Source organism: Oryzias melastigma, linkage group LG16 (genome assembly GCF_002922805.2).
Source record: "Oryzias melastigma strain HK-1 linkage group LG16, ASM292280v2, whole genome shotgun sequence".
NCBI lineage: Eukaryota > Metazoa > Chordata > Actinopteri > Beloniformes > Adrianichthyidae > Oryzias > Oryzias melastigma.
The window spans coordinates 1211526-1238377 of NC_050527.1; the positions used below are offsets into that span (position 1 = coordinate 1211526).

Sequence of the window (26852 nt, forward strand, 5' to 3'; positions counted from 1 at the left end):
CATCGTCTTCAGCTCCTAAAATTAAAGAGCATATCTGCAGGTTAGGTTAAAAAAATAACAGATTTTTTTTCAATGTTTTAAAAACAAAATAATTTATTTTTTCCCCCTACAGTTTTTTATTTTTATTTTTTTGCACTGACTTGTCAGAGAGTCCACGTCGTCATGACAACATTGTGCTCTTAAGCTTAAAACAAATGAACAATAATTATGTCTGAGACCCGCTCTGCATTCCTGACCATCTGGGGCAGAGGTTTAAAGCCTCCTGCTTTAAATGCAGGCTGAATCCAGATTTCTATTAAATATACATCAGCGGTTCAATGGATGCAACCTTGCTGGTAATGATGACCATTATCATACAATCCTTGAGGGGAAATGGAGAAGCAGCTGTCTTTAAAATAGCATGAATGTTGTTTTGCCTGTTTTCCCTCCTTAGTGCTGCACCTCAACACTTCACTTCTGGCCTCTAATTAACATAGAAATTAGGTTCATGTGCAAGTCTCTCTACAGTGATTGCATCTCGCCTCCGACCTCGTTTCTGCCTAAACGGCGTTCTCGGTATGGATGTTGCTCTCGTCCTCCTCCCCTAAGTGGCATTGCACCCTCATCCATTTCCAAGTGCCTCGCCAGGAACGTCTAATCCCCAGGCTCTCACTTTGTCTTCATCCTCCATCAATTCATTCGGCCCTCTTCAGCTCCAGTGCTGCCCTCTCTTAAGTCTCAAGTTTTATGCTACAGATGTATTCATGGGTTTTTAATTATTTATTGAAAAGATTGAAGTATTTTGTCTTGTGTGAATGCTGACCCAATGGGACTATTTTAACGTCATGCTCTTAATTTATACTGTTAAAACCAATTATTTTGTGTTTTTTTAGAACATTTAAATTACACATTTTCTGGGTTACATCTCTTTAAGGAGTCAGGTGTAAGCACTTTTGAAAATGAATGGAGAAATCTTCAAAATTTTGATGTTCTTTAGGAGCGTCAACATAGTTTCAAGCTTTAAACTTCCGCCCCAATCATTTTTTGATCCACTTGAAAACCGAACCCACTTGGTCTTTCCATTACGATTGTTCCGTTTTGTTTTTTTTTTTCCCAAAATCAAAAAGTTGTGCTGTTTTGTGCTGTCTAGGATGTATGTTCAGAAATCAGAAATTCACCTTTGAGTTGTGGGCGGGACTGCTGTCCCAGAGCAACGCCACCCCCACTTCCCATTAATGAGAGCTCTCTATTTACAAGATTTTGAACTAGCTAGTAACCAATCACAACCCCAAGCTAACACTAGCGGTGCAACAAAAAAGAAAAACAATAAACTGAGCTTTTCGGCCACACAGTTTTGAGCCAGATGCCAGCTCAGACGAGGAAAACAAAGACGTTACTGGATCTATTCAGGTGGATTCATCAGACTGGAACGGCGCAGAGAGCTTGGGCCTGCCGATTGTAGTTTGTATGTAATGACTACAAGTTTTTCAAACTGAGTTTTTTTTGTCTGCTCCTGATTCATGACAATTTGAATGAAGAAACACTAAGAAGTGCAGTTTTATTCTTAATTTTCTTAATATATGTCCTCCATTATAAGAAAAATTCTATACAAACATGTTAAAAACACGGAGAAAAAAATCATTTTTTTGATCTAAATCTGATTAGAGTGACAAAAAAGACTATTTATTCATTTATCTCACAGGACATTTGTACTGTGCAGCTCTGAGGAGTGAAGCTCTCCACTTAACTTCACATCTCAACAAAAATATCTTCACGCACAAAATAAAAATAAAAAAAGCATTGCTAAAATAACATTTTTGACAGATTACTCATCAAAACAGTGCATCAAGTAAATCTGTTTTCTTCCTCTAACTAAACCAGGGAATGTGTCTGCTCTACTAACACAGTGGTCAAGGCCACTATGATAAACCAAGATTAAATTAAATTAGAAATTGAGTGATATTGAAAGCTCTTTTCAGTTTTTTCCAGTGCAGATAAATAACTTTCTTTGCGTTATACTGATTTTAAAATATAAAAATTTTGCTCCTACATTCATAGCTTCAATGAATAACTCGCACACTTATCTTCACTCAGTTCCCCTCACAAGATGCTTTGGTTTCTGTGGTATTACTGGGATTTATGCTCATTATTTTCCCTCTCCCTGTATAGCTGCTGATAACAAGGCTAAAAATGATCAATTTTATGAACGTTTTTTATAGAAATGTGCATTTCTACAGTGGTTTTTCCTTGTTTTGTGTAAATTGAAAATGTAATTCTTGAAAATACAATTTACAGATAGTTAAATATTTGATTTTGCTGACCTCAAACCCTTGAAGTGCTGTGCTAAAAAAACATAAAGATTGTTTTTCTTCAAAATTAGCTTACTAAGATTTTTTAAGTAAATGGTAAAGTAGAGTACAGTAGAGAATGATGAGATGTAAAGTAGAAAAGTTTGACCTGCTACTCAAGATCTACAAACTTGTTTAAAATGCAACAATATAGAGAAACACAAGAAAAATGAAATTATTTTTGTGTTAACGATTGTATAATAAATGAAATATTTATGAGTTATGAGGGCATCAAACATGAACTTTTACTCAACATATTTGGGACTGACACAATTTGTCAGTATAGAGTAGATCAGTTCAAATTCTGACTAATCAACAACAAGTTTGCAAAACATAAAGACAAATTTGTATCTTTTTGGTTCAAATTAACTAAATTTTAATGAATTCTAAATTATTATTCTTTTATTTTTTTCCTATGTGAGATATTTAGTGCACTGGGCTTCAATTCTTCAAAAAATATTATATATAAATATTAGAATAAAAAAAAAGTCTGAACTTTTTTTATTAAAAGAAGAAGTTTTCTTAGTTCCTGCTTTGTATTTGAAATGCCTCTTCTTGGGTTTTCAGACATTTCACCATTTTCCAGAGAGGTTCAACTTTTCCCTTATTCCCTAATTCAATTCAGATCTTCTCTCTTCCATGTGAGTGACTATAAATCAGTCTGACAGTGCACCAAAATAGAAAAAAAGCACTATAATTAAATGCAATGTCAGTTAAGAGTCACGTTCTTCTTATCAAGTTCTAACCTGGTTCCTCCACATCAGTGGATCCAGCGTACTCCTCCTCTTCATCCCTCTTTGCTGGAGTTTTCTTCGGGGTGACTTGTCTTTCCTGCTTCGGCGGAGTCTGTAGAAACTAAACAGTTAAATTTGCTTTTTGGCATTTAATTGAAGTCATTCTTTCCCCTTAAAAAAACAAAATCACCTTTGTCTTCACTTCTTCCTCGCTATCTTCGTCTACCTCCATTTCGCTTTCAGAGCTCGACTCGTCTCCATCCATCAAATAACTGAAGGGAAACAAGAAAGAAAATGTGCCACGGTGATAAAAGGCCAAAGGGAAACGAACGCTGATGCAGTATATCTCCTTTCCCATCTGTCTCACTGTCTAAGCCTGATTTAAAGTGCCGTGGGCACCTGACAAGTCAACTAAACAACCAGTCAGGGAAAAAGTTTTGACATTTGAATCGATCTCTTGACGTTTTCAACACTGACAGAAAATTTGTTTTTAGATTTCCAAAGAACAATTATTTACTCAGGGGAACCAAACAAAAGCTTGTTTATCAAATTCAATAAGAAGAAAACTGACTAACAAATTTAGCTCAAAAGGAGTAAGTTTATAGTAAATCAGACCAGAGTTTGTGTGATAAAAGCACAAAAACATAATGAATTCTTTGATATAACCTCTGGAAAAGTAAAAAGTGTCTAAATATTGTAAAAAATGCAATATAAGTTAACCCCATGACACATGAAATTAAGTCCAGCTATGAAAAAAAATGCTTTCTAATAGAGGCTAAACTAAGGTAATTCAGGGGCAGCAAAGAGCTGCTGGATTTTTAAATTGAATGCTGCCTAGATCAACATTTGTCTCTACCTAATCCCCCACTAAGACATGACAATCATGTGAGTGAAGGTTGAATTCCTGTTATCAGGTCTGCACTCACTCCAGGCATTTATTATCTGTGACCTAAGCTGAAGGCTGCAGCGCTTTTATCCCCAACAACAGAACAACAAGCACAAGTGTTTGGAAAGTTCTGAACAGCTGATTCCTGGAATTTAACAACAAAATATATATATAGCTTTTGATCACTGGGTGATTTAAGTGAGGATTTTTTGAAAAAAAAGACAAATCAATACGACCCAGCAAACAAACCTTGACATTTCTAATAAAGACACTAAATTAAATCACTGTTTTTTTTTGTTTGTTTTTAGTTAAAAACACTTCCTTTCAAGGTTGTTTTCTAGTTCTCTCTCTTTTTATAATAAATAATACTGCTATTATTTAACATTCAATTGAATGGGTTCAATTTAAGGTTAAGTAGTCTAAATGATCAAAAGCCTTATTTAATCATTTCTCTTAAGAAAATGTGGCAGTTTTTAAAAACATTTTTGCATTAGGAAAAAAAATCCGTAAACTAAGCTGTTTGAGGCTGCAGAGCTAGCTTACAGCCCCAACCTAACATGACAGGTGCAACAAAAGCTTCAAGTAATATTGAAGATACCCAACCGTACAGTTTTGAGCCTGATATCAGCTCAGATGACGAAAACGAAGACGTACGTGAATCTATTTGTGTGCAAGTGGATGCATCAGAATGTAAGAAATAAGCTCCTTTTCAAACGCAAGATTTCGTCTGCTCCTGATTTACAACAATTTGAATAAAAAAATACTCAAAAAAGCAATTTTAAGCTTAATTTTCTTAACATAGTATGTCCTCCATAAAAAAAACTCCACAAGAACGTCTTAAAAACACAATTTTCATCTCCAAGTTTAACACACACAACACATACCATGTCTGACCAGTTACACGACTGTACTCTGTGTGAAGCTGTAAAAGCATGCCAGCCAAGACGGCCGACAACATCCAGACCAGTACCTTAAGAACTCAGGAAAAATCCCATCATCCCCTGGAGGCTCAGACACTGCAGAGCTGTTTAATAACTTCTGTAACCTTAGATCCCTCGATGGGTGAGTCTACCCCCCATTCAGCCTCTATTAGACCCCCATAATGCAGAGAAAGTGAAAAAGTCCTTGATAAATAACTTGCGGGAATCAAAGTTACTTTGCTTTTCATTTATAAAACTTCAAACAACAAGTGCAAAAATACATGTTGCCACACTACGCTTCCGCTTATTTGATTTACATACAATTTAAAAGGCTTTTTTTAAAATAAAAATAATGGAAACTAACAAGTGTGATGCATCTAAAACACATTCTATAATGAGATATCCCAAAAGAATCCATTTTGAGGCGTAGGTGAGCTGCCTTCCTCGTTTCTTCGCCCTCTCCTCTCAAACCTCTGGATCCTCGCTCAGCGGCTAATGACTGTGTGTGAAGCGTAGCAGGGGTGCTCATTAATACATACGGCGAACCGCCAGCGCGCACGTCAGGGGCTCAGAAGCCGCGCATTTACCTCCAGATGCTCGGCGACAGCAGAGTGCTGCGTGCAGCAACAGTTTGAGAGTGAGCGCGTCGATTTGTTTGGCACTTACCATCATCAAAGTAAGTGGTCCTTTTAATTACCCATAGCAGATGCAGGTTTTAAATAAAGGATACATCATCAAAGCTGTACACTCCACATGCCGCACAATAGGGGTGCTGGGCAGGGGAATGGATTATTCTTACAACAAGAGAAATAGAGGGGTGGTAGCAAGCTGTGGGGGGAGAACTGAAGCCATATTTCTCCACTGCTGTCAGAATGATGAGAGGGAAGACACAGGTTCCAGTCAACTTATTATTTCAACTCACTGTTTGAATTTTACAGGAAGGAACTGAGATTTTTTTTAAAAAAGTTCATTCCTGAGTCCCACTGCCCAAAGCTATATTTATTTAAAAACCTCTGCTCCCCATTTGAAGGCCCTCTTGTGCTCTCGGATTGAGAAAACGTCTCATCGTTACACTGGACGCCTCGGCCACAAGAGTGTCAAGAGACACCAACTCCCATCACATGACATGAGAGCTGGTTAAAAGAACAGGAATTCAAGCCTAATTTCAATAAAAACTTGAAAATGTTTTAAAGTGCTGGGAAATCTATTTTTTCCTCATTTTCCTCATTTTATTTCCTCTGGAGAACCATTGGACATCACAAGCTCCAAGAAGAAATTCACACAAGATCTTTCAAATCCCATCGTAGGTTAAAAATTCAGTGAATTTATCAACTACTTTACCAATAAACCTATAAAACCATACCAAATTATCATATACAACAAAGAACAAAAAAAAAAAAATCTCAACTATCAGATTATTTTTCATCATGTGTAAATAAAAAGTTGTAGTTTTTGACTAAAACATGGATATTTGATACATGGCAGCAGATAACTGCAGAGGAAATTCAGATAATTGATTTTAAATTTATTAAAAATATTTTTAAAGTATGAAAAAAAGTTCTGCAATTAGTTTTTTTATCCTAATAACAAACTCAGCTAAGTGTTGACCACTAGAGTTACCAGATCTGCTTTCAATTCGTGAGAAGCGACATAAAGTAAAAAAAGGGTAACACACCTTAACATTAATGATTCTATGATATTATAGTGCATTTCATTGGATATCATTGAATCAAACTGTGTTTTCTGTTAGTAACATTTCAGAAAGACTCCGCCTCTGTACATTTTTTTTTTATTTTGCGATACATTTCTGTTACTTTACTGGCTTCTAAACTAAATTTGGTTTTGCAAAGCAGGCTTTATTCTAATGCTCTTTACTTTGTGACTCAGAGAAAAGTGCCTTTACAAATACTGTCTGGATAATTTGAGCAGAATGTAGTGAAAGGAAGAATGAAAAGAAAGATACACAGCATAATCAGCTATCTTAAAGCATTAAGTGCAAATAGAAAACTAAAAGTAAGCAGCAGCTGAGCTGGTCTGCAGACTTGTAGATAAAATGTTGTTAGAAATACAAGTTCAAGGCTAATTTGTTTAATTAGTAGGGTTGCAACGATTCACTTTCACTACAATTTGGTTCAAACGTCGATTTTTGGCTCAGTTTTATTTCATATATATGATTTGTGTATTACAAAACAAAACAAAAAAAGTAAAATTGTAGATAAATCCTTATTTTAATTTGCTTATAAGAAACTAATTAAGAAAACCTTTCATTTGTCAATAATCCTGGTGTAATGTGATAAAACAAACAAATAATAAGTCCGTCTTAACCCATAAAAACCCCTGACCCATTTATCCTAAAAACAACATTATGTGGGATATACCACATACCAAGTTAACTACAGAACATATTTCTGATATTTTTCTGTTATACCAGAGTCACCTCAAGTTCTGCTGGGTTAAATTTAGCAGAAGACTTTCATACTAAACAGAGTGATATGCAGTAGAGAGGCAACGATTCCCTTTCTCCACCATTCGGTTTAATGATGTAACAAACAGTTCAGTTTTAAACTGAGAAGTGTGGCATCACTATTAATTACTGCTGGGAAGTTGAGGTTAAATTAAAGCCAAAGCAAATGGAGAAGGAAAAAAATGGTGATAGATAATAAACATACGAGGATTATCAAAATAATCCTTGGTTACATCACAGTTTTGTACCGTTTCCAGGTCAAATTTAACTTTGCTGACAGTATAAAGGTTTATAGTGTTTTATTTGTTCTTTATTTACAACTCTGCAAAAAGAGGTAGCCTACAAATAAGAAAAAAACACTAACTTTAATCACTAGAAAGTAATAAAATTATCTATTTATGCAGCAAGTCATTTTCTATTTAACAAATCTTATATTAAGAATCTAGAAACGAGGTCAACACAAGCATTGAAAGAGGGAAAAATAAGATTAAAAACTGTTTTATATAGCTCCAAAATGAGTACTTTTCTTCTATTTCTAAGCAAATGGGTTATATTTATTTTTTTAGTTTTTATGGACCTAATTGTTGTTCATTTACATTACAGTGACAAAAAACTAGTGCAATACATGGAAAACAATCACTTTTTAACTAAATGTGAACATGATTTTAGCAAAAGTTGGCTCATCTTAAAAAAACTCTAATAAAATCTAAAACTAGAACTTGTTTTTAGGACGTAAATGCAAATCTTTGCTTCCAATATAATGACAATGAATGCAAGTCTAACTTATCAAAATTTATTGAACAATATTCTTAAAATTGAACTAAAAATTCTGGATTTTCTATTTTCAAGAGTATGGAGCAAAAGGATTAACTACGGTATATTAAAATAAAAACTTCCTTATTTTTAAATCCTAGCTCTTAATATGACAAGAAATTCTCAAATATGCTGATTTTCCAAAAAGTTTGGTTGAGCAAATAGAAGCTAAAACAACTTGAAATCTTCATGGCAAAATATCTTGACCGTCTAAATTAAGACTTAGCTTTGAAAGTACTTTTGGGCGATAGAGCGCCATCAGCGGCTGCTGCCCACCACTGAGAGAATTTCCCCATTGTGGGAGTAATAAAGGATTTGATTGATCAAATAGTTTGGAGTGTCGATAGCTGTTCTAGTAATACTTTTCTCCAAAAGCAGACAGTTCACCATAAGAGGATGAGCAAATAAACGACTTGGAATTTAACAGATGACTTCGTTTGGTTTGTGGCAGAGTTGACATGATTCCCTGTGTTTAACATTGAGGTCTGCAGCAGCACAGCAGTTCCTGAAAACGATTGGAAACCAGCAGGTCCTCGTCTCTCCACTCTACATCCAGCTGTTAGGACTGAAAAGCCAGCTGTCACTGCTGAAATCCTGACCAAAAGCACATCACAGAAGGTTTTTGTCCAGACCTCAAGAATCTGTCAGCTTGTGAATAAGGGCAATAATGTGTTTCTATTAAAGTCAACCTTGAGGAAACTGGGAGAAACAAAGCATGAAAGAACAGCCTGATATTAAGTCACAAGTTTATATTGGAAAATACAGAACCGATCCAATTAATTCCACTTTTTTAAATTCCAAGACGAACATTCGGCACTAAATTATTCAGTACACACAGATTTCTTTTTTTTGGGAGAAATGATGACAGAAGACCTTGATGCTGCAAAAGCTCTCCCTGTAATGAGGCATAAAATTAGAGAGCTGCTGGATCTCAGCGGGCTGACTGTGATCACAGCAGGGCTCATCTGCTCAAGGTTAGCATGTTCTCTGCAAAAAGTGGGCAGCCCTGCTGTGGAGGGAGTCACTCGGCACAGACTGTGTGATCCAGAGCCACCGCTATGGCTTAAATAGAAGTATTAATCAGATATGCATTTGCACCATGGGCAGAACACATGTTCCAGGCTAAAGCCAAGCGCTAGGCGTGCACCGGCGCCCTTTTAAAACTGACACAGCGTCCCGTCCAGCTGTTCATCTGGCCGGGTCTGTGCTGCTCCGACACTCCAACTAGGAGCAGTTTCACTTTAAAGGTCATAACTATTTCCTCACCGTTTATAGGAGATCTTCTGTTTCCTCTTGTGGCAGTCTAACACCCACTCCTTCCGTACGATGAGCCCCCCCGCCGATTTCACCTGGCTGTACTTGGGGGTGTTGGCGAAGGCGCAGCTGAAGATTAATGGGCCAAAACAGATGTGCACAAAGACAAACAAAACACGGTTACATCACTACCAACAAGCTGACAAGGTCGTTGGTTTACTCTGGCAGCTTGAAAGATGTAATCAAACAGGATTTATGTAAATACTGACAGAGATGTTTCGCAAAGACAATCTGTTTCAGTGATAAAAGAAAGACAAATGAGGTGAAGGACATCAGAAAAAATATCAAAAAACAAAACGAGAATAGGACTTCTGGATTCTAAAGATAAGGTTGACTGCTTTATGACTTTCTGTAGTCATTGAAGTCACTGAGTTTAACGGTTGCAATTATAACTAGGGCTGTCAAATTATCGCAATTAATTAATTACAGACATTTAAGCACTTTTTTTTATTGCTTTAATCTCATTTTTGCGTCGGTTATGCTCACCTGGAGGAGCATTTCATTCCGCTCATAACATGGTCATTTAAAATATATATATATAAAAAATAAATAAATTATTAGAACTTCAGTCCTGGTATATTTATGCCTTTATTTTATTTTATTTTTTTGGCAAAAGCAGACTGTTTAATAGGATGGGTCACGTTGTCATGGTAACAGCTCTCCTCTAAATCATTTTTGAGAACGGTGATCGTCATGAGAAGTTTAAAGCATCATTTCACAGAGAAAGTTCTCCTCTTAGCGTGTGTTTTCGTCCAGATGATGACATAAAAGTTTATTTAAAAAATAATAAAGTCTAAATAGTTCAATTTCTCTGCTGTGTTTCATTTCTTCCTTCTTAGAGTCTCTTCTGTATTTCTTTTGTGCTTTATCCCAGTCTTTAAAATGATCAGATTCACTCAAACAGGTTAAAAGAAACTATAAAATCAACCCCATATCTTTTCTACCGTCTACTGTTGTGGTAAACTGTGGAATACGAAATATCAACATTTCAATAAATTTATGTTCAGTATTTCTAGGATTGCTTAGAAAAGTGTTACTACTGTTTTTTGATGTGGTAAATTACAGCACTCTGGACTTGATGTGTTTTTTTTTGTAGTTTTTGTTAATTGTTCAAGATTAAATATGTAAAAATACCCCTCAGTGGTTTCAAAGTAAAGGTTGAAGAAAAAAAAATGCAATAAAGCCACCTTTTTAGTTTTATTTTGATCTTTTACTGCACAACAGTGTCACAAACTATAAATAAAATACCTCAAAATGAGACTTTTGGTATCAATTATTAGGTTAAAAATTGCAATTAAAATCAATTAATTAGAAGTTACAATTAATTAATAGCACAAAAACTAATTGCATGACTAATTATTCTCCAATTACCACTAATTGTTACCCTTTGAGTAACAGAAATATTGTAAAGTCAGGTAGCCAGGACAAAAAAAAAAGAAAAAAGTAAGAGAAATATTTAGAGCTAAGTGAATAAATAACCTCTGTGATAAAAAAAAATCAGAGGAAAACTTCCTATTTTTTATAAATAAATGTGTATTTTGGCCTAAAAACAACAATCTGCTTATCTTCATGAGCTCATATCTCTGCAGTGTGCAGATCTTCCAGGTTATCCGGGTGTCCGTTACTGGTTTATTTCTTTATCGTCCTTGTAAAATCACCTCTCTGACTCCTCATTTCTCCAAAGAAAAATGATGAAGAAAGTCTATTTAACAACAGACAAGATGTTCAACTGCAGCCTTACTTAGTTTATTTGATGTGCAGATGCAATTTAACTGACAAAAAAGTCAGATGAGCAAATAACACGAGACGGATGTAAGGAAATATCTTTGAAAAAATAAACAGCATGAGGCAGATTCTTCATTAGGTAGCTAATGACCCAACAAATGCAAAGGTTTTTTGTGCTAAGTGAAGCTTTTGTCTTGCTTTAGTGTTTAGTTTGCTGATAGCGATGCTACCAAACCCAATCGCCTTTTATTTATTTATTTTTAAACAGTCTGTTGATGTTTATGAAGTTAAAAACAAAAAAATCAAGCTCCGTTTTTCACTTTTTTGAACTGCTCACATGAGATGTGTTGAGTCCGGCGTCCAGTCGGGTTTGTACTTGGCCCCCATCTCCAGAGCCTTTTCTCTCAGCTCTCCTCTGAAGGGGTTCTGGAAGCCACTGAGCACAAACACCACCCCCTCCATGATCTTGTTGAACGGGACCTGCTGCTCACTCTGGGGTTTAGTTTTTTGTTTGGGTTTGAGCTCCGGTTTAGACTCCTTCTTTTTCTCAGTAGATCTCTGTGTGGATGACGCTGCAGAACAAAATGACAAACAGGTATAGTAACTTTTATTAGCTTAATAATAAGTAGACTAAATGTAGGACCTTACCTTTAGTGGTGCTTTGGCTGGGGGTAGGGGCGGGGCTTGGCTTGGCTTTGGGCGTGGCAGTTTTGCTCTCAGGTGAACCAGCTGGGCTTTTTTTGTTTGATGGAGAAGGACCGGAGGCAGACAGTCGCTCTTTGGTAAACTCAAACTTTCTTTTTGCAGGCGGCTATCAAAAAAAAAAGTCAGTTAAAAGCTAAACTATAGCAGTGTTGCACTTCAGCTAGAAGGAAAAACAACAGAAAATGTGTCTAAAATAATCTATTTGATCAGGGGAATAATAGGGAAATATTAAAATATCTGATTTTATTCACACTTCATTTAAATTCTGACTTTAATTGATTTGTTTTCTTTCCCTCTTAATTTCTTAAACAAAAATGACAGACTCCATTTACCAAAAACTCCTTATTTTAACGTTTCCTTTGACTTGGATTCAAAGTGTAATACAAGCACAATGTTTTGTGAGCTGCTGCTAGCTTGAACATCTCATTGAGAGCAGCACTTCTCCCACGCTACTGACTGATTCTGTTTCAGACGTTTTGGTATCAACAGCCTTCAAACAGATTTTGCAGCGTGCAGGTTGTTTCTCCAAATCTTATGTCGCAAAACCGAACCAGTTTCACAGAACTAAAGAAATAGTTCTTTTTTTTTTTTTAACTACTTGCCATTTAAACATCTGCACGTTGCAGGAGACGGGCAGGCAGACTTTACTCTGAACAACAGAAGCATAACAGGAGGATAATGGGAGGAAATAAATAATTTTAAAAAATCCAGATTCTCCTAAAAATAAACTGCAAATTTGAACTAACCGTGCTGCCTAAATGAACGTATTTTTGTATAAAAAGAAAAGCAACAGGAAAATATCTTTTGCAAATCGGTTGGCAGCAAAGAGGCGCTTTTCTGATTAGGAAAGACATTCCCACTCGAGAAAAAAACAATGACTCTTCAATAAATAACCCAGCTGTAGTAAATTGGAATTGCTTTTTTGCACAGTCACGCATTCCAGCAGTTTGTGCAAAGACACTGTTATGACTCCTGCTTTCTATTTTAGTGTTTATTCAGGGAGAACAGCAGAGCAGCTTCTGGTTTTCAAAGAATATACTTTTGTCTATTCATAAAATCAGTCATATATAGTGAACATTACAATTCAGAAAGATAAACACTAAAAACATTATTTGTTTTCCAAATTTGTCAAACGCTCTAAAATTTCAGAAACTTTATGAACATCTGCACATAAGTTGTATCTTCTGTCATCTAGAGTTGTGAATCTCCATGAGCTCTGCAACTTTGGTTTGCAGCCACACAGCTGCCCCTTCGGTCTAAATAAAGCAGAGGGAACAGCAGTGGGCCTGCACCTCCTCTGTGCAGAAAATGATGGGGGCGTTTAGTACCTGTGGTGAGGCCGAGCTGGAGGAGGACGAGGACGCTTGGCCCCCACCTGCCTGCAGAGCAGCAGCAGCATAACTCAACTTGTCACTCTGAGGAGACACTGAGGAGGGAACACAAGGACACCCATTCACAATTAATAGACTCATAATCAAGAATGTCCCAGTTTGACATATTAAACTTATCTTTAAAAACCTTGAATACAAAGATTCATTAACAGAAAGTTCTTTATTTGATTTCATGTTTGCTTGACTTTATACAAATATCTGTAATTTTTCTCCCAACGATAAACTGTAAAGTCCTAAAGTTTTAAGACTAAACTAATCCTATCGAACTTCAACTCTACACATGCAACAGTCATCCAGCAGGGGGCAGACTAGTTTAAATCCAATCCATTAGCTGGGTTCATTGACTCCACACATCTTATGAGGGCAGATAACCACGTTACAGAGCTTTTTGCTGGTGTTTTTTTAGTCCAGTAAATCTGAAAAGAATTCCAGGGTTCTGCCATTTCAATAATTAAGCCTACCTTTAGGTGAAGTGCTCGACTTGTTTGCATTTTCTCGGTTAAAGAAGAGACTTCCGGGTTGAAGACTGGACCCAGATGAAGGAGACTCATCCTTTATTCTGAATTGTCCCAGCTTTGTCAATTTCTGAGAGAAAAAAAGAGAAAGGATTAATAAGAAATAGAATGGTTGGCCTCTGTTAGCTGGATGTAGGACTGGCGCGTAGGAAACCTGGGTTCCCTTCCCGCTACTAACCAATTTGCACATTTTTATGAACATGTGACAATGTGCAACAGCTTTGATTGTTAACTCTATGTTTATTATTGACTGAAATGATGCATTTTTAGAAATAATAAATTAATATCAATGCATTTGAATGCATTTTACAAAAGTAACAGCAAAAATGATTATTTACGACTGCATCAAATGACCATTCAAGGGTGCCTGATTAAGAGATATTCTATTCAGGCTCAAACAACAATCCAACACCATCACATAGTATTTACTGAATACAGAATAGATTCCTGTTTAAATTAATGAGCTCTGGCAGCATGTGGTCGTGTTTTTGCAAGATTTCTGCACATTCATACAACGTTGAGCTATGAACGGTAGGTATTCCCTAACCTTTGAGATCTTATAATTGTCTCTATGTGAGACTATGCATCATTAAGGCAACAATAACTTTCAAAATAGAACATAAAATAGAAAAAAAAAGTCAAAGCTAACAGTGATTTACTTACAGGGGAGGAAGTCGGAGGATCATTTTTGTCAGGCGGAGAGTGGAACTTAACAAAGGCGATTCCATAGGCTATGTTCTGTACAGCACAACAAGACAAATGAACGTTGTTTCATTTCAGTCAATGGTCATTAAGCTCCAACACCAAACATGAGGAAACATTAAGATTTTATTGTTTCAAGCAGCTTCTTGGTTAACAGCCTGAAAAAAATCATGTATTTTTAAAGACCCTAAATGTATGTTTACCTCAACACTTGTGCTATATTTGTTTTTAGCTTGCAACATATAATTTAAGTACACAAGAATTTAAAGTCAATGTAGAAACATAAAAATGATCCATTTCAAAACATCTTCCCTCTTTTGACTCTTTGTCAAATGAATCATTTTTATTTATTTTTTTTACATTTTTGATTAACTTCAAATTTAATGGATTCGATGTGTCATGTGCTGTAAGCTTGGTGGGTCAATTACAATTGGCTGAAGATGAACCACCACAAGAGATGTGTGTTGTGTGCACAAAGCATGTTATTTCACAGCACTTCAATAAATAAAATGAATTAATAAATAAAAAATAACACTTTTTAACGATGAAGAACAAAACAGATAACAGAGATGTATCTCCTTTTTTTAATTTACTAATTTTACAATTAAGGCAGCCACAAACGATTATTTTAACAATCGACTAATCACCAATTATTTTTTCCAATTAGTCGCCTAATCGGGTCATGCGTAAACTGGATATAAAACACACATCTTAGCCATCATTAGCTTTAAACTGACTAAAAACAAAGACAAATAAGACGATAAATTATTAAACTTTTACTAAATTGTGCAGCCTCTTCCTTCATTAGTTTCTGGTATTAAAACAAGATTAAAAATGAATTTTTATAAAAAAGTTAAATTTTTGGTCTCGCTGACTTGAATATAAAAAAGTGCATTTTGTGGTGCTGAATGCTCACAACTTTACTACACTCTGACTCCATAAATATAAAGTAACGACTAATCAACTACTAAATTAGTCATCGACTATTTTAATAGTCGATTAATCTTGGCAGCCCTATTTACAATCAAGTCACAATCCTCCAAAATCTGATACATCTATGAGTATAGATTTCTTTTGTTTTTCTTCTTTAATGTTTTTTGTTTTGTTGCTTGAAATAAACCAATTCTAATTCGAAACTCCCCAAAAAAGGACATATCTGAAAAATAAATAGTCAAAGTCCTCACCTTGTTGTATGGTTGGCTGCAAACTATTTTTACTCTGTCCCATTTTTCCTGAGCTGTGCTCTTCTGCAGCTGGCTGGGTCCAAAGAAGCGCACACGGTTCAGGTTAGTTCCGTTACGGCTCTCCGTTGGAGACATGAAAGAAGACGTGACCAGAAGAACCTGAAGGAGTAATTGAAATTAGAACAAATCTTGATAGTCATAAAAATTAGGTAAATGTTTCATTTGAAGGAATACCTCGTAGTCCTGGGTCTTGGGTGCTGAAGAATTTGCCACCAACACTTCAACAAAAGCTGATCCTTCATTTCCAATATCAATACTGTGCACTTGTTCCTCTTTCTCAAACTGAGACAAAGAATATAAAAAAAGAGAACATCTTAAAATTAAAATATGAAACTTGAGATCAGAATGTCTGTGTTTCAGCTATTTCATCTATGGAGTAATGATGAAAATCATTTATTTAGTTTTACCAACTTATAAAATAAATAAAGCCCTGTGTGTGACTGATATGCATGGCATTAACTTGAGTTTGCAAACAAACCTGCAGAATGACTGATGTCTGCTTCTCTCCAGCTCTGGCTGCTTTCCACTTTCTGTAGGTGTCTGAGCTCAGCAGGTTGTCCGCTTTGTGAGTCTGATTCATATCATAACGGAAAGTGGGTTTAATAAAGCCACACAGTCACAACTAAATGCTACACTGGAAGAACACAACAAACAACTCACGTTGTCTTCGGAGGTGCAGGATACGACGTGTTTGAGTTTGATTTCTGGCATGTTGGTTTTCTTAATATCCGACTGTTTTTACTAGATTATTTGTCACTGAATGTGCGCTGCTGTGGCGGTAAAATACTGTTCTAACCTGGCAAATAAACATAAAAAACGTTCAGGTTTTCACAGTGACACTAAACGTTGCATAAAAAGTGTTATTTACTCATGTTTGTCAGCAACATGGAAACTAGCAAATTAGCTAGCAGACAATAAGCAAACTGAACTTTTACTTGAATAGCCTAACGATTTTTAACAAACTAAAGGGCAACCATCTAATATTTTAATGCGGTTGTGTGATTAACACGTACCCGTTATCTTGAAGTTGTATTTAACATCACAAAAACCACGATAAGACGTGTTATTTTGAAGGTAAAAGTGTCTTAATGTTGCTCATTTTCCCACCAAAAGAGAGCAAACGTCTTCATCCACGCAACTTCCGAAGGGGAGATTTTCATCCAATAGGCGCCTTTTTTCTTCTTCTTCTACGATAAAGCAATGGAACAATAATGCTTTGTCGCCACCAAGTGGACGGAGAGGGCATAGGTTAAATAATAAAGTCTTAAGAGCTACTAATATAATATAGTATAATATAATATAATATAACATAATATAATATAACATAATATAATATAATATAATATATAATTATCCCTGCACACAAGTAATAAAACTATAATTTTTCTACTTTTAGTATTTACATATAAAAGACGAAAGAAGTGGAAATATTTGGTATAATGGTTTTGCTACACATCGTAAAAAACTGTGCAACCCAAATCTTCATTTAATTTTTTTCTTTTTTATACATTATTCTAGCTTTTTTCCAAACTGTCTTCATGTGATTCAGATTGCCTTACTAAAGGACAGAGTCAAGATTTATGCATCATTTTATTCCTACTCACTTCATTTTAAAATTTGATTTATAGCACTTGTTATTGACTTCTTATACTACAACAAAAACAACATGGACAGCAGCATTAATTATGAAACATGTTGATTCTAAGTAGCAAATCCCTCTAGGTTTAGGATCAGACAATATTCACTCATCAGTTATTTCTCATGTTATTTTAGCAATTTATTATCTGTAAGGGACATTTTATTCACTCCAGATTTTGTTTGACAGTATAAAAAATCCTGAAAAAAAAAAAAAACATTATTTTCCCCCCCCAACTTTCAATCCATTCAGGTATTTTCCATAGTGTAAAATTCCTAAGTCTTGTTTAGAAAGCCTTACACATTAAACTAAAGCTAAATCACCTAATAACACTGCAACCAAACTACACAAAAATATCCACAATTAAATGAAAACACAAACACTTTGTGTAAAAGGAGAAATAAATGAATAAAAAGTAACAACATGATTAATACAGAATTTAAATGTTCAGTGGACCAGCCCTTGAAATATTTAGCACATATGTAGTTTAGCAAGTTTATTGTAATAAACTCATTTCACACTTAAGCAACGGCTTTTAACAAACAGGGTTAAGATATGCCCCCCCCTTTTTTTATTATGTTTGCATGAGCAAAAACTTCAAGTTAGAAGTTTAATGCACACTTTTATTCTGAACGGATGATTCCTGTTACAGTTAACATACAGTGAGGAAACACCTTCAATCTCATGTGAAATTAGAGGATCTCCACATAGATGGCTGTCTCAGGATCAGCAGAGGTGTCCTGCACCTGCCTTGTTTCTCTGACACCCACTCTGACTTCCGAGTGTCCAACACCTTCACCTCTCCTTCTCTCTCCTCCTCTACGGGCCATCGGACGGATCTGAAACAGGAGTACAGATGACAGGGATCAAGCAACACTTTTAATCCATGAAACTTGCTCTTAAGTTCACTGATACCTGGTTATTACGGACAAAAACAGGCGTACAGTTCTGGTACACAAGTTGATAGCTGCCATTAGTGTAAACGTGAGTCACTTCTGTGCAGTTTATGTAGAGCGGCGTCCTTTCCTGGTAAATCCCCAGGTCTTCTGGATGAAAGACTCTGGGTCTGCTCAGGATTTTTCTAAGAGGGGAGGAAAATGTGGGCCAAGCCCTGATGAGAGTCTGACATGTTTTCAGTTTGAACTTTGGGAGAGAAAAAAATGGCACTCTGTAAATGTAAATGCATTACAACAAGTAACTGTAATTGTGTGAATGCTTAGTAAACATTCACACAATAGTGATTCTCCTGCTCCTTTCTGTACGTTTTTCAGCTTATAAAAACTCAAACACGCTCTCAGCAATCTTGGTATAAAAAAATCCAGCTTGTTCAGGCCATTACTGCATGTATTTTTGGTATTTATAAATGTTAAAGTTTTTGAAGTATTGAGCAAAATATGACCCGTAGGAAATAAATGAGAAATTCTTCAAATTTCAACATTTTAAGTAGATTAGCAACAAGCCTTTAAATATATTCATGGGCTACATTTTCATCTTTTAGAGTCATAGAGAAATAAATAAAAAATTAGAGTTTAGCTAGTATTTTGGCAACATGCTAATGTTTTAAGCTAATTTAATATTTCTGAGTAGTTTTAGGCAGTTTTGGAGTTAGTAAGTAAGCAATGTGCTAGCTTCTTTTTTGGCCAATTTGTTATCCACTGAGGTTTTTAAGGTTAATTTGGGGTTTAGCTTCTATTTTGGCAACATGCTAATGTTTTGGCTAATTTGGAATCTACTAAGGTTTATTGGGTTATTGTGAAGCTCAGTGGCCTTGTGGTAGAGTGTCCGCCCTGAGATTGGAAGGTCGTGGGTTCAAATCCCGGCCGAGTCATACCAAAGACTTTGGTCTGCTTGACACTCAGCATTAAGGAGTTGGACTGGGGGGTTAAACCACCAAATGGTTCCCGAGCGTGGCTGTGTCTGCAGCTCACTGCTCCCCCAGGGGATGGGTCAAATGCGGAGAACAAATTTCACACACTTAGGTGCGTGACAAATAGTGGGACTTTAACTTAGCTTCTATTTTAGCAATAAGCTAACTTTTTTTTGACTAATTTAGTTTACTGAAGAATTTTAGGCTATTTTGGAGTGTGGCTAGTTTTAAAGCAAAGGGCTAGCTTTTTTTAGCTAATTTGGAATCTACTAAGGTTTTATTGGATTAATTTGGAGTGTCGCTCATATTTAAGCAACACACTAAATATTTTTGCTAAATGTAATGATGTAATGATGATTTTTACCTGCAAAATTTTCCGAAATTTAGGTCAATTTCAGCACTCTTTTAAAGTTCTTTGATGAAATTTCCAGTCTTTTAGCAAATTTAACATTTACATTTTCATCAAATGCCTTCAGAAATTAAAGTAAATAGCGTCACCATTTTCAGCAAAAAGCTTCAGCATCTTCAGCAACTACTTTCAGCAAAATTCATTCACACTAGCATTATCACAGGTAAGACAACTTTTCGACAGAATAACTCTACAGCAAATAAAAATGCAATAGATTTTAAGTTACTTTAAAATACATTTAAAATAATGAGACAAAATGTCGTGTTTTTAGCAAATCGCAAACTGGGTTTAGCAAATTTATGCTAAAATTAAACATTGAATTGTAATTTTAGCAAGTTGAATTATGGTTCGGAAAATCAATGACAATTTTAAATGGAATTGACTTTGATTTTATTTAAAATTCTATATTAATTTTAATTTTTAGATTATTATTATTATTATTTTATTTTGAAACCTAAATTGCAAAATGCATTTTCATTTTGCATGATCAAATAACAAATTGAATTGTCAATTGAGAATTGCACACTACTTTGAAATATCAGTGAAAAAAAAAAAAAAAAAACTATAGAGGAACAATTTCAAGTTTCAAAAACAGACTTTTTGTACTAGATAATAATTATAGGAGCAGATTTGCTTCACATACTTTTGAGCTTTTCTTCTGTGGCAGTAGATGAGAAGGGACAGAAGGGACACCAGCAGGCAGACGACGGCAGCAGGTAAAACCAGCCACAACAGGGGGGCCGCCTCTAAATTTAGACCACAAGAGAAGTAATGCATCAGCACACATTTCATGGCTACAGTCTCTTCATTGTATAAAAAAATATATGATGATAAAAGCAATGAAAAAACAAAAAAATAGAAGAATTTCTGCAGCAATGCCTTCCTTCTTTTTTGAAGCTGGTAGGATGTTGCACAGATGTTACAACAGCATCAAAGCGAGTAAACAAGAAGTCCTGCGGTTACTTTGTAAAACATCCGGTTGGAGCGAACCTTCTTCTCCCTTCAGCAAAACCAGGGAGTCGTTTCCGAGCGCGTTGAGAGCAAAGCAGACCACCTGCAGAGGTCTCTCCATGCGGCCCATTAAAGAGGCTGTTAACATGCTGGACTCTGATGAGGCAGAAACGTTGAAACCGTGAGGTGGAACGCTTCCGTTGATGCTCCAGGTGACAGCCGGTTTGGGGTTGGAGTCAACTAAGCAGCAGCAGACCAACTCCGAATCCTCCACAGAGCAGTTGGAAGACAATCGGTGGATAACCGGCTTGTCTGGAGGGAGAAAAAAGATGCACTTTTGTTTCTAAAGCTTGAAACAACATAACAACTGATCTGCTTTGTCTAGTTTGAACTTTTTCAGCACAAAATTATCACATTTGCATTCAAAATATTGTGCAATAGGAGCTTGTAGCTTTTTATAGAGCCTTGCATGCTGCATGCTGCCCTGCAATGATTCAACAGTGTGGTCAGCACTTTGTGACATCACTGCTGAGGAAGCAAACTTGAAACTATAAGGGAAACAAATCTGTTTTCTAGGGAGCGAGTACAGATGGAAAAATCTTTGGTTAAAAACAGGAAGTGAAATTACACTGTATGTTCAGCGCCGTGGGCTTCGACTCTCCCCGACCGATGGAGTTGTGAGCGGAACAAGTGACCCTCATGTCTCTGGTCACGTTGAACAAGCGGACCGTGTGCGTCCGGTGGCGGAGGCGCACGGTGCGGCCGTGCTGACTGTAGGACCAGCGGTACTCTGACACCGGGGGGTCGGCTTTGCATGAGCACATCAGCAGGGCGGTGCCCCCCTCGAGCACCACTAAGGTCTGAACCTGAATCCTCACCTCTTTAGGTGGAACTAAAACATGAAAGGAGATAGAAATAAAGCATAAATGTCGATGGTTAAGCAGAAACGAGTGCTGATATTGTGCTTACACGTCACGTGAAGGTCCGTGGTGGTGGACACCATTTTGGCTCCTGGATAGCTGACCTCACATTTCAGCCTCGGCTTCACATGGTGGGAAGCTGTGAAGGACAAAGACGCCAGCAGCGTCGGTCCGTCCACATCTGGATAGGTTGTCTGAGCGTCCCACAGCTCAGTGCTCTCCAGCGGGGGTCCTCGCTCCCACTTCCACTGCAGAGTGGGAGGTCTGGAGGGGCAGTGGTACCGGAGCGAGCAGTTCAAGGTGACCAGCTGACCCTCTGTGGCCGACAACCTGCCGCTGATGGCAGGAGGCTCCGGTTCATCTGTCAATTCATAATGTATCATGTTATGTTGCATCTCTGTACTAAATAAAGAAAACAGAATTTAACATTTTCATTCATCAAATACCAGTTTCTTTGATTTTACTTGTTATTTTATTCTGCAATAAAACTAAATTGCTGTAATTTCTAGGAATAAATGTGACGTAAAAATCGAAGGTTATTTTACAAATTTCACAAGACCAAATATTACTGACATCAAAACAAACAAATGAAACAACATATTAAACATTTTACTGTCTTATTAATGAAGTTTACTCATTTTGAATGTCATTTTAGGGAAGGAGGACGTTGGGAGACTCCAATGCAGAAGAATGGCTCAATTGCAGAAATTTAATTTGATCATTACTGTAAGTAAGAAGGCTACAAACTAACCCTTTAACCTCCGAAGCGCTTAAACACAAAATCTTTAACATACTGCAATTTTTCTCCTCCAGAATCTACTGGAATTATCGAGTTAACGGTTAAAAAGTTACAGTAAATCAAAGAACACAAACACTGGAACTCCGGTGTTAAAGGGTTAAAATTTGACAGCATAAGCCCCCGAACATGCAGATAAACAGGGGGAGATTATGTGATTTGGTGCAGCAAACAGGAAACTTTTTCATTTCAGTACACTTAATTGATTGGAAATTTAAATCTGGTGTGCTGTGACAGAGCGGTGACAGAAAATGAAACAGAATAGTAATCTAAAATATCATCAATCGTTTTCATCTACTTTCAAGTTTTCTGACTGGGTTTTGAAAGGAGAGGTTTTGTTTTAGTAATGAGATTAATTAATCAAACAGGAACATGAAGCACAAGGGGAAAAGACTATAGATGATCCAAAGTTCAACAGTCTGTGAAATAAGGATTTACAAATATTATAATGAAAGAATTGCCCAAAAAAGTGTATTATCATCTAAACAACATAAAAAAGAAGGAAACTTAACAAAAAAATAAGGAGATTGTTATTCTATTGCCTACTATAGTTAACCTATGTTATGCAATTTTGAAATTCATGTATGTGTTATTATTATACAACAATAATGCTAGTGCTCAAAAAAATTGGATATCAGTGATCTTAACATACACTATAGTCAAGTTACAGATACTTCAAGGGGTGGTAATGAATAAGTTTTCCTTCATCTCACCCCCTTTTTGAGCTCGAAAAATAATGTATGTGTAAAAAAAAATGAAAAAAAAAATGCTCTATTTACATACAAGTATGTACAGTACATGGATTGGCACTTAGAATATAGTGGTTAATTTAAAAAAATATATATAGTGCTTAAATGTGTATTTTGTATGGTTGTGAGCAAGTATATATGTGAGCTCAAGCTCAAAATTAACACAAAAAAATATAGATGTCCTTGATTTTCAGACTCCAAGACATCAAAGTATTAAAAAAAATAGTTGAAAATCAAAGAAATCTTGAAGAATAAAGGAGTTCACATAATTATAGGAGTTCAGTCTGTTTACAGATCTAAACTTTTTACCAGGTAAACATTTATGATTACAGCGTTATAAGTATCTTGAAATTCTGTTGAGTATATGTACATATTTGAGAATGTTGTTAATATATAACTTTTAAAGAGCCATTTTTTTATTAATTGATAAATAATCTTACCTTCTACATTTAAAGTTATACTCTGATCATTTCTTGATCCATTTAAAACAGTTTCAAGTAGTCTTTTAACTTTAATTATGTTGTTTTTAGCCAAAATAAAAAAAATAAAAAGAAATTGGTTGTTTTCTTGGACATAGTTTTTGCATAGTGCCAGTAGTTTGTTATAAAATAACCTTTAGTGAGCCCACCCATCTTCCCATCATCCATCTGTTCACACCATAATAAGAACTGGACATATGAAGCCTTGAGGTCCCCCATAGGAAATGCACTACCTTCCACCCTCGTGAAATCAGGCCAGAGCCTTCGCCGTCACTTCCTAGTATGTCTACCGCGATTGTAACCCGGTGACAGCGATTAGTCTGAATTGGTCTGAGTCACATTTTTAGAGGAAGTACTCTCAACCAATCAGCAATGATTGTTCCAGCTTGTTCAAAGCCACTCACAATCCCAAATTAACATTAGCAGAGCAGCAAAAATAAATATATAGAGCTATCCAGCCGCATAGTTTTGATCCAGATACCATTTTAGATGAGGAAAACAAAGATGTTCATGGATCTAGTATCTTTAACTGGATGCATCAGATTGGAGAGGAGCAGGGAGTTTGTGGCTTGCTGTAGTGGATTCAACATCACACCTACAGGCTCTTTTTCAATCACTTTTTTATTTTCTGCTCCTGATTCACAACTTTTTGAAGAAAGAAATACTCAGAAATGCTATTTTAATTGTATTTTCTTTTAATATGTCTTCTATCAGCAAAATAATGCCACAAGAACATGTTCAAAACATGATTTCAATCGGAGTGTCTCTTTAAACATTTCCATTTTGGGAATATAAAGTGCTTTTTTGAGATCTCCCAATGATTACACTTTGTTTTTTTGTTTGTTTTATTTAAATTCTTCACATTTATAGAAAGCTGTTATAAATAAATTATTTTTTGAAATATTTGTGACTCAAGAGTAAACGTATGCTTCCTGTACATCATTTCAATTCATGCACCTTAAAGTAATTGTTTTGAGATAAAGGAAAAAGACAAAGCAAAGAAAAAAAGAAGGTGAAAGTGCTGAGTATTTTATGGACTCACCAATGATATCCATCTGGACGCTCTTTGGCCTCCCCCACAGTAAGTCATCCCTTCTCTTCAGGGCCACCTCAATCATCTGGGGGTCGTCCTGCCGGATCCTGTCGATCCTCACTGAGCAGTCTCCTTCTCCCATTTTCCCAAAGAGCGAAGTTCGCCCCAGGAAATCTCTGCTGACTTGGTCTTTGTCCTGGCTGTTGAACGCAGTGCTCTGCAGAGGAAAAAAGCGACCTCCACCTCGGTACCTCAGCCGCACATCCACCCTCTGTGTACGTGGATGCGGAGCGGCGGCTGGGAAAGAGCAGGGAATCACCACACAGGAGCCCACCAGAGCCTGGACCCGGTCTGGGACTGAAGGCACGGGCGAGGCAGACTGAAGCCCTCTGCACATGGCCGCTGTTGAGATGGAAACAAATCACAGCCGAATTCTGTTCCAGGATCAATGAGCAGGAAACAGGAATGAACAGGCGAAAAACATGATGATGCTACGAATTCATAAAGTAAAAAGATTATTTTATCTGCAATCAAAAAACAAAAAAGCAAAAAGTGTTACTCTTATATCTAAAAAGAGACGACAGAAAACTTTATTTAGGATCTCAAATGTCAAACATGCTTTTAATTTTTTCCTATTTTTATTGCATTTATGATTTTAAATTCCTTTTTCAACAATGGATAATCTTACAAACTTTTTACTAAATATATTTTCTGTCAGTGAAAATAAAAAAAAATCAAATTCTGTATTCCAGGAACGCAAAAACGTTAAATATAAATACACAAAAGCCACATCTGCTTTAGTCTTGACCTTTAACCAGACCATAGATATCAGTTTTCTTGAGCTGATTCCACAACACAAAAAATACATTTTCTCAAAAGTTCAAATTAAAGCAGAATTCTTAATAAGATATGATGATAACTGCTAAATACTTACCAAAAATGAAGGTAAAGAAAGCAGCGCGTGTCTGCATGGCTGCAGCCCGGCTCTGCCAGCAGACAGGGAAGCATGAACGCAGCAGAAAGAGGGAAGTTGGAAGATCTCATTGTGTCACCAAACTTCCACTCCCTCCTTGCACCCTTTTTTATCCTATTTCACCCTCCCTGGAATATTTACCCTTGATTATATAATATTATTTAAAAACTGAATTTTTAATTCTTAATTATAGACATTAAAGTGTTTTAATAATTAAACTTATAATAGTTTACAAAGGAAAAAAGCCTGAGTAAGACAACTCATGACAACAGCTGAGTCATTCTCATGCAGCTGTTTCCTCCGAGGCTCATTTCTCTTTTCTTCTGTCTGTTCACACCAACCGAAGCAAATGCTTCACAAAGCATAAAGTTAAGTGGAAAAATATTATGGGATGTAAAAGGAGCTAAGATTGGAAGACTATATGTGTTTTAAAGTGATCACTTTAGATTAATTGAGCAGAATTTAAGTTTTCATTATAGTATGAAGGTAAAATGAATGAATTTAAATTTAATTAATATTTAAAATGTATTTAATCAGGCAAAATAGATAAATATTGAATATGTTATTTACTAATATTAACCCTTAATAGTTATTGGCCTTTTTTCTACTTTGCAATATTATTCCGTCTTTAAAACTGTTTTTGTGGAAATGTTTCATCCATCTTTTAAGTACAACCCCAGCTTTTTTTTTTACTTATATTTTTAAATTACACTGTAATTCCACAATCGATCTGAAACTTTGCAAAAACTCAGTTCCAATTAGTAAATGATGTCAGCCAAAAATTTAGATCAAACTATTTTTTATGCTTCAAAGATCAAACATGCAAAGAGAAACTAAAAATGTATAAATCCAAAAACAGAATAAAGAGGAGGTCCAAACTACGTAAAAAATAAAATAATAAATAACATTTAAAAAAGTGGGCAAAACTCCACTAAGTTAAGATAATTTCTGCAAGCTCTGACATGGGGAAAGATTTTCAACAAAATTCAAACATAGAAACTACCTGTTAATGTGAGTATGTCATGCCACATAAAGTAAAGCGAGAGAGTGATAGAGCAAATAATGATCTACAAGCTGATAAAAATGAACAAACTGACCCACGTCTATGATCCATGCCTCAGAAAGCTGATCAAACTGGAACTAGAAAGGATGTTTTCTATTAAAATATGCTTTAAATTGACTCTAGATGACATATTTCACTGTGAAACATCGATTTGTTGCTTGTAAAGCCCTAAACGTCCAATGCACTTTAGATATTACATCAAAAGAATAAAGTTAAAACATCCAATTAATTTCTAT

The 26852-nt window shown here is 35.9% G+C and overlaps 2 protein-coding genes across 4 annotated transcripts in view; both read right to left on the reverse strand.

The window, feature by feature from the left end:
* xrcc1 (X-ray repair complementing defective repair in Chinese hamster cells 1) overlaps window positions 1-16915 on the reverse strand; it is a 23570-nt gene extending 6655 nt beyond the window's left edge. The window contains exons 1-13 of one of the 2 annotated variants that reach the window (XM_024268167.1): window positions 16754-16915; window positions 16401-16536; window positions 16219-16311; window positions 15915-16022; window positions 15681-15839; window positions 14458-14532; window positions 13741-13864; window positions 13217-13314; window positions 11832-11994; window positions 11521-11755; window positions 9411-9527; window positions 3252-3333; window positions 3074-3173 (exon numbers count right to left, since the gene is read on the reverse strand). In XM_024268167.1, coding sequence (XP_024123935.1) covers window positions 3074-3173; window positions 3252-3333; window positions 9411-9527; window positions 11521-11755; window positions 11832-11994; window positions 13217-13314; window positions 13741-13864; window positions 14458-14532; window positions 15681-15839; window positions 15915-16022; window positions 16219-16311; window positions 16401-16451 — 1405 coding nt within the window. In that variant the 5' untranslated portion in view covers window positions 16452-16536; window positions 16754-16915. Of the gene's footprint in view, window positions 1-3073; window positions 3183-3251; window positions 3334-9410; window positions 9528-11520; window positions 11756-11831; window positions 11995-13216; window positions 13315-13740; window positions 13865-14457; window positions 14533-15680; window positions 15840-15914; window positions 16023-16218; window positions 16312-16400; window positions 16537-16753 lie in introns of both variants that reach the window. The other variant, XM_024268166.1, reaches the window with a different exon arrangement.
* A 315-nt stretch (window positions 16916-17230) lies between these two features.
* LOC112143177 (B-cell receptor CD22) lies at window positions 17231-25982 on the reverse strand. 2 transcript variants are annotated; one of them, XM_024266949.2, is made up of 8 exons: window positions 25515-25982; window positions 24590-24982; window positions 21573-21884; window positions 21232-21495; window positions 20616-20915; window positions 20296-20398; window positions 18292-18457; window positions 17231-18215 (listed from the first exon to the last, which is right to left on the reverse strand). In XM_024266949.2, exons 1-8 carry the CDS (start codon window positions 25549-25551, stop codon window positions 18069-18071), a joined length of 1722 nt encoding a protein of 573 aa, XP_024122717.1. In that variant the 5' UTR covers window positions 25552-25982; the 3' UTR covers window positions 17231-18068. The 2 variants fall into 2 exon arrangements, with proteins under 2 accessions (XP_024122717.1, XP_036071804.1); XM_036215911.1 differs by having other exon boundaries at window positions 20643-20915; window positions 25515-25979.
* Window positions 25983-26852: the final 870 nt, after the last annotated feature.

Coding starts and splice junctions, on each gene's coding strand:
- LOC112143177 (XM_024266949.2), bottom strand. CDS start 25,551: ATGCAGACACGCGCTGCTTTCTTTACCTTCATTTTTG. Junction 20,916..21,231: donor CACGGCGCTGAACATACAGT/GTAATTTCACTT, acceptor TTCTCCCTCCAG/ACAAGCCGGTTATCCACCGA. Junction 18,216..18,291: donor TTTTTGTCCGTAATAACCAG/GTATCAGTGAAC, acceptor CTCCTGTTTCAG/ATCCGTCCGATGGCCCGTAG.